The sequence below is a fragment of the Triticum aestivum genome, chromosome 6A, assembly GCF_018294505.1.
Source record: "Triticum aestivum cultivar Chinese Spring chromosome 6A, IWGSC CS RefSeq v2.1, whole genome shotgun sequence".
NCBI classification, from domain to species: Eukaryota; Viridiplantae; Streptophyta; class Magnoliopsida; order Poales; family Poaceae; genus Triticum; species Triticum aestivum.
In genome coordinates, this window is record NC_057809.1 from 38,652,911 (window position 1) to 38,667,010 (window position 14,100).

The 14,100-nt window shown below is 43.2% G+C and overlaps 1 protein-coding gene across 1 annotated transcript; it reads right to left on the bottom strand.

Annotated features, from left to right (window-relative positions):
- Positions 1 to 6,540: 6,540 nt before the first annotated feature.
- Positions 6,541 to 9,542, bottom strand: LOC123130192 (S-(+)-linalool synthase, chloroplastic-like). Its single transcript, XM_044550145.1, has 6 exons — positions 9,327 to 9,542; positions 8,781 to 9,153; positions 8,387 to 8,605; positions 7,415 to 7,553; positions 6,992 to 7,231; positions 6,541 to 6,822 (listed from the first exon to the last, which is right to left on the bottom strand). Exons 1-6 carry the CDS (start codon positions 9,493 to 9,495, stop codon positions 6,550 to 6,552), a joined length of 1,413 nt encoding a protein of 470 aa, XP_044406080.1. The 5' UTR covers positions 9,496 to 9,542; the 3' UTR covers positions 6,541 to 6,549.
- Positions 9,543 to 14,100: the final 4,558 nt, after the last annotated feature.

The window sequence follows — 14,100 nt, forward strand, 5'->3', positions numbered from 1 at the left end:
TTCTAGCCTTCACTTGTACTAAGCGGGAATACTGCTTGTGCATCCAATTCCATAAACCCCAAAGTTGTTCCATATGAGTCCACCATACCTTCCTATATGCGGTATCTACCTGTCGTTCAAGTAAATTTGTATGTGCCAAACTCTAAACCTTCAAATAAAAATTGTGTTTTGTATGCTCAAATAGCTCATGTATCAACTAGGGCTGTCTGTATCTTCCATGCTAGGTGGGTTATTCTCAAGAGGAGTGGACTCCGCTACTCACTCGGGAGAAAATGGCTGGTCACCGGGATGCCCAGTCCCATGCTCAAATCAAATCAAAATAATTGCAAAAAAAACTCCCCCGGGATTGTTGTTAGTTGGAGGCACCCGTTGTTTCGGGCAAGCCATGGATTGATGCTTGTTGGTGGTGGGGGAGTATAAACTTTACCATTCTGCTTGGGAACCGCCTATAATGTGTGTAGCATGGAAGATATCGAGATCTCTCGATTGTCATGTTGACCATGAAAGTATACCGCTCAAAATATTATTCATCTCTATTTCAAAACCAAGCTCTGGCATCTCTACAAACCCCTGCTTCCCTCTGCGAAGGGCCTATCCATTTACTTTTATGTTGAGTCATCACCCTCTTATTAAAAAGCACCAGTTGGAGAGCACCGCTCTCATTTGCATGTATTATTATTAGTTTACATTGAGTATGACTGTGACTGGATCTCTTTTACTATGAATTACAATTTCCAATCAGCCCTTGATCTTCAGGGGTGCTCTGCATTTATGTTTTGCGGTCTCAGAAAGGGCTAGCGAGATACCATCTTATTATATCATATTATGATTGTTTTAAGAAAGTGTTGTCATCCGAGATTTATTATTATTGCTCGCTAGTTGATTATGCCATTGATATGAGTAAACATGAGACCTAAATATTATTGTGAAAATGGTTAGTTCATAATTTTTGCTGAAAACTTGAATGCTGGCTTTACATATTTACAAAAACAAGAGCAAACAGAGTTTGTAAAAGTTTTTCTTTATCACTTTCAGTTTGTCAACTGAATTGCTTGAGGACAAGCAAAGGTTTAAGCTTGGGGGAGTTGATATGTCTCCAACGTATCTACTTTTCCAAACACTTTTGCCCTTGTTTTCAGCAGAATTGCCATGGTGTTAGTTTTGTGCAGAAATAAAAGTTTTCCGGATGACCTGAAAATCAACGGAGAATATTTTTGGAATATATAAAAAATACTAGCAAAAGAATCAAGGCCAGGGGGGCCACACTGTATCCACGAGGGTGGGGGGCCCGCCTCCTGCCTCGTGGGCCCCCTGGTGCTCCACCGACCTCAACTCCAACTCCATATATTCACGTTCGGGGAGAAAAAATCAGGGTATTCATCGCGTTTTACGATACGAAGCCACCGCCAAGCCCTAATCTCTCTCGGGAGGGCTAATCTGGAGTCCGTTCGGGGCTCCGTGGAGGGGAATCCGTCGCCATCGTCATCATCAACCTTCCTCCATCACCAATTTCATGATGCTCACCGCCGTGCGTGAGTAATTCCATTGTAGGCTTGTTGGACGGTGATGTGTTGGATGAGATTTATCATGTAATCGAGTTAGTTTTGTTAGGGTTTGATCCCTAGTATCCACTATGTTCTGTGATTGATGTTGCTATGACTTTGCTATGCTTAATGCTTGTCACTAGGGCCCGAGTGCCATGATTTCAAATCTGAACCTATTATGTTTTCATGAATATATGTGAGTTCTTGATCCTATCTTGCAAGTCTATAGTCACCTATTATGTGTTATGATCCGTTAACCCCGAAGTGACAATAATCAGGATACTTACCCGTGATGACTGTAGTTTGAGGAGTTCATGTATTCACCTAGTGTTAATGCTTTGGTCTGATACTCTATTAAAAGGAGGCCTTAATATCCCTTAGTTTCCAATAGGACCCCGCTGCCACGGGAGGGTAGGACAAAAGATGTCATGCAAGTTCTTTTCCATAAGCACGTATGACTATATTGGGAATACATGCCTACATTACATTGATGAACTGGAGCTACTTCTGTGTCACCCTATGTTATAACTATTGCACGAGGAATTGCATCCGAGATAATTATCCATCACTGATCCATTGCCTACGAGCTTTTCACACATTGTTCTTCGCTTATTTACTTTTTCGTTGCTACTGTTACAATCACTATAAAACCAAAACTATTACTTTTGCCATCGTTACCGCTATTATCATATTACTTTGCTACTAAATACTTTGCTACAGATATTAAGTTTCCAGGTGTGGTTGAATTGACAACTCAGCTGCTAATACTTGAGAATATTCTTTGTCTCCCCTTGTGTCGAATCAATAAATTTGGGTTGAATACTCTACCCTCGAAAATTGTTGCGATCCCCTATACTTGTGGGTTATCAAGTGCCTTTTGCACTGATTATTTGATGAGAAGGTCTCGAAGACCGTGAATACTTTGAGATCGTCATCCTTTGAAGAGTACTTCTCTGGGTAGTGTTGGTGAGGATACCCTCGCCGCTCTTGGCCACTTGCCGGAGTATCCAACATGCCCGTAGGATGTGCGTTGGTTCGTTATTAACCGCCATGTGTATTTGACAGGGCCTATCGAGCCATTCCTCGAAGACAGTTCTATGTCCCGTAAAGGGTTTGATTTTCTTGTCCCTGGGATGATGATAAGGTGCCCCGTGAGGGTGCATCCTTTTTGCCCGTCCGGGAGATGGCTTAAAGGACCGCGGTTCCCAACGGGTTGTCTGAGTTTTCCAAGCGCTTTCCATTGCGCAATACTTCTGTACTATATGTGCCAAATCTGCAAAGTGCAATATGCGGCGCCGATTGAGGGCATTGAGTATCGCCTCGTACGTACAGTTGCGGCAAAATATTGATACCGCATCTTCATCACAGCAATATTTGATCTTGTTTTTAACAAGTAGGAATCTAGCCCAAAAGTGATGGACTATTTCCTAAGGTTGTTGTTGTATATAAATTAAATCGCATATGTCCGGAGGACGGAATTGCTTGGGGAGTATTGATGGTAGTGGGTGGGTGGGCTTAAATCCGAACCCTGTCCCACTGTGGAATCGGGATGTTGAGAATTTTCTAAGGTCATTGGCCCAGGATCCGGAGTGTCATGGGGATTTTCAGACTCAGCACTTAATTCTATGTTCGGAGGATAAATAATCTCCTCTCGAAGATGAGTGTCCGGCTCGTAGGGCTCGGAGATCCGAACATAGTTTGTTTTTAGCATGCGAGGAGTGGTATGCTCAACTTGTTCTTCCGCAACAGTCACCAGGTGGGTGCCAGCTGGAGACCTGATTTCCCTCTGGTCGGGTTTAATCCCAATCAGATCATAATCTGTTACGACCCCAGGGCGGTGATGCGATCTAGCAGTTTGTTTAAAGACGAGACATCTGTCGGATCCATCTTGTCAACGCTTTCGGGGTTGATGCGGAGGTGATTTTTGGAAATCCGAGGGACCGCCTTGGGCTTAATGGCCGGGCGGGTGCCTATGGTGAAATTGCCGATCTGGAGGATCTGCCCAGGAACTAGGGCTTTTCCAGAGGTGATTTTGTCATTGATGACGAGGCGAGCCATCGATCCTTCTATCGACAACACGGAGGAACTCTCAATGAAAACACCAATGTTGGTGTCAAAACCGGAAGATCTCGGGTAAGGGGTCCCGAACTGTGCGTCTTAGGATCGAAGGTAACAGGAGATAGGGACACGATGTTTACTCAGGTTCAGGCCCTCTTAATGGAGGTAATACCCTACGTCCTGCTTGATTGACTTTGATGAGTATAGGGGTTACAAGAGTTGATCTACCTCGAGATCGTAATGGCTAAACCCTAGATGCCTAGCCTATATGATTATGATTACCCCTATGGACTAAACCCTCCGGTTTATAAAGACATCGGAGGGGCCTAGGTTTGTACATAGTCGGTTTACAGAGGAAGAAATCTTCATACCCAAACGCTAACCTTGCCTTCCATGCCAAGGAGAGTCACATCCGGACACGGGGGAGAGCCTTCCATTGTATCTTCAAGGCCCATGAATCCGGCCCATGTCACATAGCCCGGACGCCCGAGGACCCCCTAATACAGGACTCCCTCACGCCCACTATAGGTACCAACAAGTAACCACAATAATTTCTCTAAATCTTCCTTGTCCAATGACGAAAACTTCATGGCCAGGTATGTTAAGAAGGAACTCTAGTACTATTGGACCGGAATGATCAACATGACAAGCTCTTGTTCTGACATCCTCAACTCCTAGTAAACTCCAGAGATCATTTGCTTTAGGACACTTGAAGAGAAGATGTTTGATGATATCCGCACTAGCGTTACACACCGGACAATGTGCCTGCACCTTTGTGTGCCTATTAGCTAGGACTGCATGGCAAGGGATGGCTCTGCAAAGCCCTCCAACTAAATATTTTGACCTTTAATGGACATAATAAAATCCATACCATACTCCATATAAATTAGGAACGGAAGTACCTACACCATTCTCATTTGCCTGTTTATTCCCATATTATTTTCTGATTCACAATGGTAAGCATAACGAACCGAAAACAAGCCATTTGTGTGCCTCCATGCCAAGAAATCTATCATATCATGCATCAGCAGGGGAATAGCTAAGAATCTTTGAGTATCAATATGCCAGAAGATCTGATTCACTAGTTGAACATCCCAATCTGTGGTGGTTGGGTCTATAAGATTGCTCACATGAGAGAGAAGTTGACTGTCTGTGTTCATAAGAACCTTCTTTGTAGGCGATTGTGGAATCCACACATCTTCCTAGATATTTTTTTTTCTCCATTTCCAACTCTTCAAATATGTCCCTTTTAAACAAAAATCAACTTCTGACATAATACTCTGCCACGTATAGGAGGACCGTTTCTTCATAGTTGCATTAAGAAGGTCACTATCCGGGAACTATTTGGCCGTCAGAAAAGAAATGCATAACGAGTCTGGGTTACCAATCAACCGCCATTCATAAAGGGCATCTCCGACTCTCAAAACAAACACAACGACAGTAGTCCGAATCCATTGTTTTAAAGAAGGGAGAAAAATTAGCAAAAATTTAGCATGTGGATTTCGCCAAACACTTGCCGGGCTTGGGGATCCCCACGTGACGACATCTACATAGGAGGATGGTACCTGCATGACGGACGGATGAGAGGTCGAACAACAACGTAGGCAAAGCGGCATGGCAACCGGGTGGCCAAGGTGGTACAGTGGCGGCGACGTCCAGGGATGAGGACGTCCAGGGATGAAACAGATGCAGAGCAAGGGGGACACGATATAGATGTGTGATCCAGGTGTGGTTTTTCATGGGCCGGGGGTGTCGAACTCCTACGCGACGGAGGTTCGAACTCCCACAAAGACACATTAGCACAATATATTGTACTCGGTGTTTCGATAAAAATAGGCATTAGCACAAGTATGAGAGAGAATGTTTAATATGTATTGTTTGTTTAGTGGGTGGGGCTAGGCGCTAGATCCCGATTAGTCGCCTGCCAGCCGCACGATGCACCTCATGTGAGTCGTGCGATTTGTGTGTCATCCTACTCATCACACCGCTCGCGGAAAAAGGGGGGAATCCCTTGCATGTCTGGAAGAGATAGAGGAGAGAGAGGGGGAACAATGAGGTTGTGTTGGGCATGGCTAGAATAGATAGATGAGAGAGAGGGGGGGAGTGGGGTTATGGTGAGGTTGGGTGGTGGTCTAGACATATCCGGACAACCTCATCCCTCCCCCCTACACACGAGCTGAGTTCGGGGGAGTCCTTAGGCTTCCTTCCCTTTGACTGTTGGTCTGTTGCACGTCACTAACCCGTCATGTGCACCGCTGGGCCACCTAGATCTAATATGTGTGCTGCGACACTCTGCAGGGTATTAGTGCACCATGCACGCAACCACCGTTAGTCGGTGGTCGCCACTCGCACCATGTGGCCCCGCGGACGGTGCCTCCACACACTCGTGGATGGGATGGGCTTACCATTGCCATGGGGAGGACGTAGGGGTAGGGATAATGGGGTTTCCTTTTTTGGTTGGAAGGACATCAGGGATTAGGGGAAAGCTTTGATGATTTTGGTTATATTATATAGATTTTGTTGGGGATTCTTAAAGTTTGGGTATGATTTTTATCTAATTATTTTAAATCTTGGTCTGATTAGTTGGCAGAACTTTCTAAAATTTGTTCAAAGTCCTATGGATATTTGTTCAAAGTTCACAAAAAAATCTCTCGATGGTTGGAATGGTTCAGTTGAAATAATTTCATTTTGGGGTCCAATTATCTGGATCTTTGAGGTGAAAGATAGGTGTAGATGGAAGGCGGGTGAACGGTGTCAGGATGAGATGAGCAGAAGGTAAAGTTCGAGAAGAGCTCCAGAACCACAGGGTTTGTAGGGAAGAGAGCATCCCCATGACCACCCATTGATTAGCCTCCCTCATAATATTAACTCCAATATATGTAACACCACAACAAGAATACACTACATTTACAAGACTTGTACAATTAATGTACTGGTCATGTATGATTCAGAAGAGTAGCATTCTGGTGTAATCCTCAAGGACAGGGAGCCTGTGCTCGTGGTCGTAGCCATACATGACGCTGACCATCCTTGCAAAATTGAGTGACGCTCGAATGAAGGTAGGGGATAGTGATGACCTCGTCCTGGAGAAGCACTCCCTGTTGAGACACTCCCACTCATCTGCAATCATCTCTAACATGTGCCCCTCCGCGTCACTATGAGGGCTCTCTTTTAGGTAGAGCTCCTTGTACGATCCATCGAGCCCTTCTTGTGCTTCATCCTGCATTTTTTAAGATCAGGCTTAGCCATTGTCGCTGTCGATGTTATGGAGTGAATTAATTCACATAAAATTCCTAGTAGTAACCCCTTTTAAAATATGATGTATATATGTGCATGCTCAGCTGTACATGCATTTCATGGGCGTGTCAAAGTTTTTGGTGTGTTCTGACCTTTGCACTGCCCATGTCGTCCCAGAGCCTCATGATTTTTGCTGGGCATGAGATAATCCGAGACATGTGGTCGTTGTTTTCCTCCGTTAAATCATGGCCTAGCATGAAGAGAAGGTGCATAAACAAAAGTGGTGCTCCTGAGGTGATGATGCCGTTTTTCAGGTAGTCGTCCCGTGTAGGGGCGTGATTACCAGACAACCATTTTGCCTCAATCATGAATCCGTTAAACAAAGTTGCCCACTGCAATATAAAGGGAAGAAGGTAAGCTTTCTCTAGGGACGCTCTAGTGTTGTCTTCTTAAGATTTTCTAAATGTGATCGATAATTTTTTTTCGTACGTAAATACAAATCTATGAGGTGGTGTACTATTAATATATTTAATTTCTTAGGCAAGCAAAATGAAGAATTATTCCAGAAGACATACAGCTTTCTTGAGATGATCAATTGGGTTCAGTCCATGCTCTTTCTTGGACATATCAGCGATATCATTTGTTATATTGTAAAGAGCCTTGTAGCATGATATCATGTAGCTTGGGAGTGAATCAGCAGCTTCAAGATTCCACCTGTCAAAATGTGCATTTTATGTGAAACTTCTACCACAAGAACATGTACTTATATATCATCGTATAAGGCCTCAAATGAACCACGATTCTTTACTCCATTAGCAAATAGATGCCACTATTGGCATAGAAATTCTAAAATATGCTAATTTCATTAAAAACAAGTTAAATTAAATTATTAATCTAAAAAAATACTCACAAACCTCAAATGTTTAACTAATCTTAAAATATCTTCTAGATCTAAATAAATATAGCCGTCCGGTCAAAATTGTGTGGCATTGGCAAGTCATACATTTTTTGGGACTAATCTATCCAAGCAAAACATGCCCCATCAAGTCATTCTCTTCTAGAGGAATCAAGTCATGGATGTCAATCACAATTTAAATATTTTTCATTAATATTTTTTGTGGCATGGATGATATATATGTGTTGGGCACTTGGAGTGAACTTCTATAGTTCATGATTCACATTTTTGTTAAAAGGTGGCGCCGCTTTAAGTTTAGTTCAATTTTTTTTCTTTTTTTATAAATAATTTTGTCAGATATTCGTATGTTTTATTGTTTCTAAAATGTAAACCAAGAACAATATAACATTGTTTTTTTTCATTAGTTCTGGTTGTTTTTAAGCACCTATTTACACATTTGTTTTAACACGATTCCCGTGGCAACGCCTAGGCATCATGTCATTATATATAAGGCAGTCACTATATTACATGTCAATGTTAGAAAAAGAATGATTGTTTGAGTGGGCGTTTTAGGAGGCCATTTATATGCGCAGAAGGTAATTATACGGTGAATCTAAATGCATTAATCTATAATGGGAACATGAATGCTCACATTATGATTGCCTCATTAAAGAGGGATAGCTCCTCTTGTGTGGCAACAAGATCAAAGATGTCATCCACAATGTATACCATTGAGATGATCTTTGTGATCTCAATTCGATACTTAGAGAAGGAGTAACCCTCGAGGATAGTCATGGGCCACATGTACCATTTCACTAATTGGTTCCTTGCAGCAGGTATTTCTTGAGCCAATCCCAGATCCATCCACCATCTGTGTGAAAATGAACATTTCATAGTAAAAATGACCCCACTTTTAATTGTGAAAAATACATGACAAATTAAAATTATTAATTTATAGAAAATTTCCAAGAGTTCTAGCGTTTCTCTTATCAACAAAATGAGTAGTTTAGATAATCTCCACAAAATTAATAATGGAAGGAGAGTACCCCTTAATCTCTTGCAGTTCCTTCTGATGTTGCAACTTGTTAATCTGAAACTCTGCAAGTGCCAGCTTCTCAATTGCCGTGTTCCTAGTGGGCAAGGTCTGGAGGTAGCTCAGGTGGTGCCTGGCCTTGTACTGCATCAGGCTGACATGATAGGGATGGTCTAGTGACTGCCTTACATGTCTTGCAAGATTTGGCTCCAAGTACTTCAGTGTAGATCTAAGGTGTTTGCCTGAGTACTCCTTTGCCTTGTAGAGTGAAGCTTCTCCCATATTGAGGTGTGACACATCTTGCAAGCTCAGCAATCCTCTGATGTCTTGGCTATGAGCTAGGCTGAAATCACCATTACCATTTGCAAACTTTTGAAGAACCTCATCTGCCACGGTGAGGAGAAGGATTTTCAGGCAAGTACATATAATGAAAAAAAAATGTTATTCAGGGAAAATCTGCTTAAGGAAGAAAATATATTTTATTCTGTAGTTGGCTACACATATGTTATTATACCACTCACACTATTTTGTAAAATTATATAAAATGTAGTTTGCTGACCAGCTGAAACATGATATCCAGCTTCCCTCATCAGCCTCATGGAAAGGGCTACATCGAGGAGATTATCACTATGGGTGAGATCCATGCATGAGTCCACGACATTGCCGATCTCGTCTTGGAAATATTGGTCAATGCAGAGGTGTTTGAGGTGATCAACAATGGCCATCATGTTACTGCTGCTTTTCTGGTGTTGACAGAACAATGCTTGCACACCTGTTAGGCCCTCTCGGTGTTGCATGGAGAGCAAATCCTTTGTAACAAGAAAGCCAAATTTAGAGACATGCGATATGTCATAAACTACTAACCACTGTGAGTTAACAACAATCTTGAAGACATGCATTCTAACATTTCAAATTTTGAGTTTTAATATATGTAAAGTATTCAGATTGTCGAGTCATGATACTATTGATCACCGAACTTCTCATCAAAACACTTCCAAAGTATCATAAGCTTGTAATGTTTTGTTAACACATCTTCTTAATTATAAAAGTTACGGTTCATCTATGTCTCAATCAATTGGGATTTTCTAAATTCTTGGTAGATTTAGAAAAACGCAACCTGCACTTCTTCCGCCCTTCCGATCCATATTACTTGTCGTTGCTTTATAGTACAACTTTAGCACATGGATCGGAGGGAGTAGAAAAGTGCAAGCCGCATACTGTTCTGAATTTATTGATATTTTCGTAAGTCCTTTTTGATTTAAAAAATGCAACCTGCCCATATAACTGAGACTTAGCAAAACGAGAGAGAGAGAGAGAGAGAGAGAGAGAGAGAGTAAACAACAAGCGTGTATTTTCGGTGGCAAAATATTCATGTTAATTGTTGTGTTGTACGAGAACTATATATATATATATATATACCTGGAAATCACAGTTATCGGACAGCGCATAGGACGTGGCCCCCCGTCGCCCATGGCAGATCACCGGCGCCCAAGGGCAGAAGAAAGCATTTGGATGGCCTCTCCGGCCACCGTTTCCGGCCACCGGCGAAGCCGAATGGAACATTATTGGCTGGACGGAGAAGGACAATGAGGTGATCTGGGCAGCAGCCATCAGTTCCTTGATGCAAATGGCTCTTTACTAGGCAGGTCTTCGGATGGATGATACGGGCTGTGCAAGGATGCCCCGCGAATTTATAGGGAGAGGAGAGCTCGATCGCGGCATCGATTCCCTGATGCGTGAGTGAGTTGAGTGGTGTCCGGCGTGTGAACCTGGAAACCGCCGCACAAAGCAAAGTCTCACGGTTGAGCCACGTGCAAAATTCACCGGTGAATTTCTTGCATCGATAGTTGAAGCCTTTAATGATCTCATCGTTGCACTGAGTATATACGGGTATAAAAGGCATGTCTACACCCCCAACCGTACCTAAAAGGATGTCATGTACGCAGAAGAAAAGGCTGACGTCTAAGCTGATTTGATTAGAAGAAAGAGAAATTTGGTACTTTGCAGATAAAAGTAAAACTATGCCATTGCGTCAGATGCTTATTCTCACTGGATGGAACATACTTGGGGTTTGGGCCTTTGGGGCCTGTTTGGTTCACGCCCAGGTCAGCCCCGCCAAAATGGGGCTCGCCAAATTATTGGCAAAGGATTTTGCCACCTCTATCTCACCAGCGTGCGGGCGTCGAAGTTGAACGAATGACCAAAAAATTGACGTGGGCAGGGAACTCTGGCTACGAACCAAACGGACACCACCGATGCTTACGGTCAACGCCAAAAGTTAAGCAGCCTCGGACAGCCCCATGAACACTTTTTTCAATAGAAGGTGGATTTTATCGACTCAAGATGAAGCATTAAGAGGATACAAATATAATAAGCACACATCCAGCCTCTACATATATAAGATGCACACAATCAACAACAACACACGCACACACAAACTCGCCAGTGAATAGCAAAGTCATGTAAGATCAAAACTATGCATGGGCAAGGAAAAAAAGCGATCAAACCATGATCGGCAAACTACAACAAAGACCATATCCATACCGACCATCTCATGACACCACACGGATGACAAGATTCTTCAACAACAACACCTTCAAGAAGGGAGTGGCGCTCAATCGCCGCCGTCACCGGATCCAAGCATCGAAGGTCAGAATCTAGGTTTTCACCCTGCATAAAACCAGTCCGAGAACATCCGAGCAATGCCTTCAATAAGGTAACAACGTAAAAACCTCGCCATAGCTAGGTATAATTGACATACATGTCAGACCTAGGCTTTCATCCCGGAGCTCGAGACCGGGTACTCGAATAGCACCGCCATCAACGTCACTTATGTGTTGCCGCCACCTCTTTTCCACGACCCCAGCAGCTACATGCGATGTGCAACCGCTGTCCCTGCACAATCATCCTTTGTGTCAAGTCTTCGCCCGTAATTTGCAACTCTGCGCCGAAGACAACCACCAGATCAGGGAGAGGACCCTCACAAAGACCTTTTGATGGACACCGCAATCCGCAGAAGGTCCACCGTCGCAGACCGGAGTGGCGTAGAGGATCTAGGGAGAGAACCCTCACAAAGACCTTTCGATGGACACTGCAATCCACAGAAGGTCCGCCGTGGCAGACCCGACCGGCGTTAAAGTTTAACGAATGACCAAAAAATTGATGTGGATAGGGACTGGCTATGAACCAAACGGACACCGATGCTTACGGTCAATGCCAAAAGTTTGGTAAGGCAGCCTCGGGCTGCAATCCAAACAACCCCTTGAACCCTGAGCGGTGTGTTTCCTTTCTAGCCACCCAACTTTTATCCGAAGAGAACCAAATAGAAAGAAATGTCGCTCTTCATCGCGAGAACAACGAAACTACAATTTCCCTAGTTTCCACTCAACTTAAAAAAGTAATTCGGATCCTAAAGTAACTTAGACTAGTAACATTTCTGCATGCATATGTTATTACTTTATATTACTATCTTCATAGTGGGCAGTAACATACGTGTGATATCATACAAGTCTTCATTTATTTAGATGTAGACTCATTTTGCTTTAGGGTGCATTATATTAGAGTAACATATTTTGTCACTACAAATATGTTTTCCCTCACCGACTACTTGTCACATAAGCAAATTTGCCTTAGGGTGCATCATTGTTACTAGCTAAGTTAGGTTAGTCATAGTGGGAGTAAGTCAGACTAGTAACATGCATAAATTACTAGCCTACTACCTTTATAGTTGGTAGTGTCATAGGTGTGATAACAGAGAGACCTCTATTTGTCTCTCTCCTCTTTAATTAATTGTTACATCATCTTTTTTGCTTATGTAACATGCTTGTTACTATTTATGTTATTCCCATTATGACTCAGCTTACTCCCACTATGGCCAGCCATAGAAGTTGTTTGGTTGGTGCCTGTGCTAGCCCTGCCAGAACTAGGGCTTTCCAAAATTTTGGTGCACGAATTTTCCGCCAGGAATTCGCCCTCAGCGGCGCAGCCTGCTACAAAATCACGAGGGGTGACCAAATAATTGGCAAAGATCCAAAATTTTGGTCGTGATCCAAACACAGGCCAACCTGCCGAAGACTCAAGCCATTCAGATCGTAACTCTCACAAGAACAAGTGTTATAGATCCAATCTAGGGCTTGTACTATATAAACCCATCCATCAATATACATCTTTAAGTAGGAAGTACAACCATTACCCACTGGGGGTGATCATGTAAAACCACATTTATCTCGTTGTCTCCGATGAGATCCCTTTGGGCTCATAGCCCTTGGTTTATGCTTTACGACTCGTGACTTGATCATAAGATTGGCGTTGAATCAATCGTCGATAATTTGGATGAAGGATGGGTAGAAAGCGAAAGGCTTTGTAAGACCTCGATCGTTGTCGGTGGTTTCGACGCTCGTGGGCGATGCTTCCCACCTTGTAGGCACTGCCTTGAACCCCCTCGTCTAATAGTCTCGAGGTGTTGTGTGTACCGACACATATGGTGATGGTGCTGGTGCATGAGTGGGATTTTGATGAGTTTTTTTGCTAGACCAAAACCATTCTGCCCTAGATGCTTCTAGCCCGGCTGCTCACCGGTGCTTGGTGCTTGTAAGAGCAGCCCCTGTTAAGACAAAGACTTGTGCTTATGGAGAGCATCAAGCAAATCCTGTCTCGTTCGGAACTTAGCCTTTTCTTCTTCTTGTTTTTACATTTTAATGAGTGTCTGATTGCCTTTAATTGTTCACATCTCGGTGCTCGTATCTCTAGCTAGTTAGTGTGCCTAGCTTTTCTTCTGTAGTTTTGTTGTAAGTCGTTTGCCATTCTACTTCTAGTCGGTTGAGGACTTCATATTAGTTTTTTTCAATATTTGTTAAGGAAATGCCATATAATTAATAAGTAGCACAAACCATTATAAAACACCATTATAGAAAGTAAAAAATACATCCATGTTTTGGGGTGTCAAAATCTTATTCCTCCTACATTTATCGACGGTGTAACATGAGCAAAGCTCGTTGTCATCTCTGTATTTTTGTCTTAACAGAGCAAACTTGTTGAAACTCAAAAGTTTACTGAAGCATGGGCTCATCAAGGTAGTCCAGCAGTTCGCTATTTCACTGAACCCATTTCAAGCCAGGTAGAAGTCGTCTTCGAGGCCGGTCGTCGTACGTTGTCACACGGAGGACTATGTGTGAAAGGTATCACGTATATTCATTGGGACATTGACATGTACGCGCTCGCGGTTTCTCTGGCAGCCGCAACTAGCTGAGGCGTCTCTGCCTCAGAGAGCACGAATTAACCCGGGCCACAGTCATCACGGCGCTATAGGCCGGGAGAATTGGCCGGGTTGAGGG

Bases quoted from the DNA above. Each gene is read 5' to 3' on its own strand.
- LOC123130192 (XM_044550145.1), bottom strand. From the start codon at position 9,495: ATGATGGCCATTGTTGATCACCTCAAACACCTCTGCATTGACCAATAT. The intron at 9,154-9,326 runs GTCAGCAAACTA...TCACCGTGGCAG, and splicing joins TGGATATCATGTTTCAGCTG to ATGAGGTTCTTCAAAAGTTT. The intron at 8,606-8,780 runs GTACTCTCCTTC...ATTTTCACACAG, and splicing joins GAACTGCAAGAGATTAAGGG to ATGGTGGATGGATCTGGGAT.